Source organism: Seriola lalandi, unplaced genomic scaffold (genome assembly GCF_002814215.2).
Source record: "Seriola lalandi dorsalis isolate HSWRI2012SDOR001 ecotype SW California unplaced genomic scaffold, Sedor1 jcf7180001976603, whole genome shotgun sequence".
Taxonomy (NCBI): Eukaryota; Metazoa; Chordata; class Actinopteri; order Carangiformes; family Carangidae; genus Seriola; species Seriola lalandi.
Window position 1 is genome coordinate 1 of NW_019447269.1, and position 1,247 is coordinate 1,247.

Sequence of the window (1,247 nt, forward strand, 5' to 3'; positions counted from 1 at the left end):
AAAAAAAAAAAACTTTAGAAATGCCTGACACACTTTTTTCCACATCTCTGCATTTGATTGTTATAAGCAGGAGGAGCAGACAAAAGTTGTGTACTGCGACTGCTGCCCAGAGAAAAAAACCTTGGCTATAAAAACGTGTCTGAAGTGTGAGGTGTCTATGTGCAAAGAGCATGTCAAGGACCACCAGGAGCTTCCAGTGTTCACGGGACACCCCGTGGTCAGGCCTCTGGGTGACCTCCAGGCGAGGAAATGCCCACAGCACGAGGATGAGGTGCTGAGGTACTACTGCAACACGTCCAGGCGCTACATTTGCAACATGTGCGCCCTGGAGAGAAAGCAGCACAACCTCGCCAGTGAGGCCTCCACTGTCCTGCGGAGACAGCTGACTGTGAGTTTGAATAAATCTCCTTCACACCATATTACACAAGAAAAATCTTATCCTTTACAAAAGAAGGTGGTGCGATCAACAGTTTCTAGTGAATAGAGTGAAATTAACCACACTGAGGAGAGAAAGTCCCGTCTGTGCTGTGGAAAAACAGGATTTTCAAGTCCCTGAGATTCTATAAATCTGACTTTCAGTTCCCCGCCCCGCCCCGCCTCATTCATTCTTCATTTATTCTTAACCTCTGTAATGTGCAGAAAACCCACACAATTTTGTTTTACGTTCTAGTACAAGTCCCACAATTTTCAAATATATCTTAAAGAAATGATTTTAATGAACAGTGCAAACATGGAGTCATGGTTTTATTATCTAAATCAGTAGAAACATAAAGCTTTACTGAAGACCTGGAACAGGCTAATGCAGAATATGATGCTGCCTGAGGTAGTTTATGATGATTTTTCAAATTAAGGCTCATTAAGGGAAAATGAAAGGGTAAAATTGGATGTGAAGGGGCCGTTAAAGGTAATACTGTGTGGATTCAACAGGAGTACATGGACCAGCGCTTCACGGTGCTCAAGGAGCAAATCACAGAATCCACTGATTCTGTAAGAAAACTGAAAGATGACATCCAACGTGAGGTGAGCCCTATTTACCAAATTCTCAATATCTGTGATTTTGAAGGGTTTGCATTTGTCCCTTTTCATATCTTGTATGTATTTTCCTTCTGACAGAAACTTAAAGTGAACCCTGCTGACTCGTGCCTCAACAGCGTCACAGTGGTGCTGCTCTGTATGTGGTTCATCGTTCTGTATTATGGTAAGAGAATTATATCCTTAACTTGGAATCAGCTTATAAAAACGCCATA

The 1,247-nt window shown here is 42.3% G+C and overlaps 1 protein-coding gene across 1 annotated transcript; it reads left to right on the forward strand.

The window, feature by feature from the left end:
* Positions 1 to 6: 6 nt before the first annotated feature.
* LOC111656622 (uncharacterized) lies at positions 7 to 1,198 on the forward strand (the record flags this gene model as incomplete). The annotated part of the gene is made up of 3 exons (XM_023408416.2): positions 7 to 388; positions 928 to 1,020; positions 1,114 to 1,198. Coding segments are annotated over exons 1-3 (409 nt in total), but the record flags the coding sequence as incomplete, so codon positions are not given.
* Positions 1,199 to 1,247: the final 49 nt, after the last annotated feature.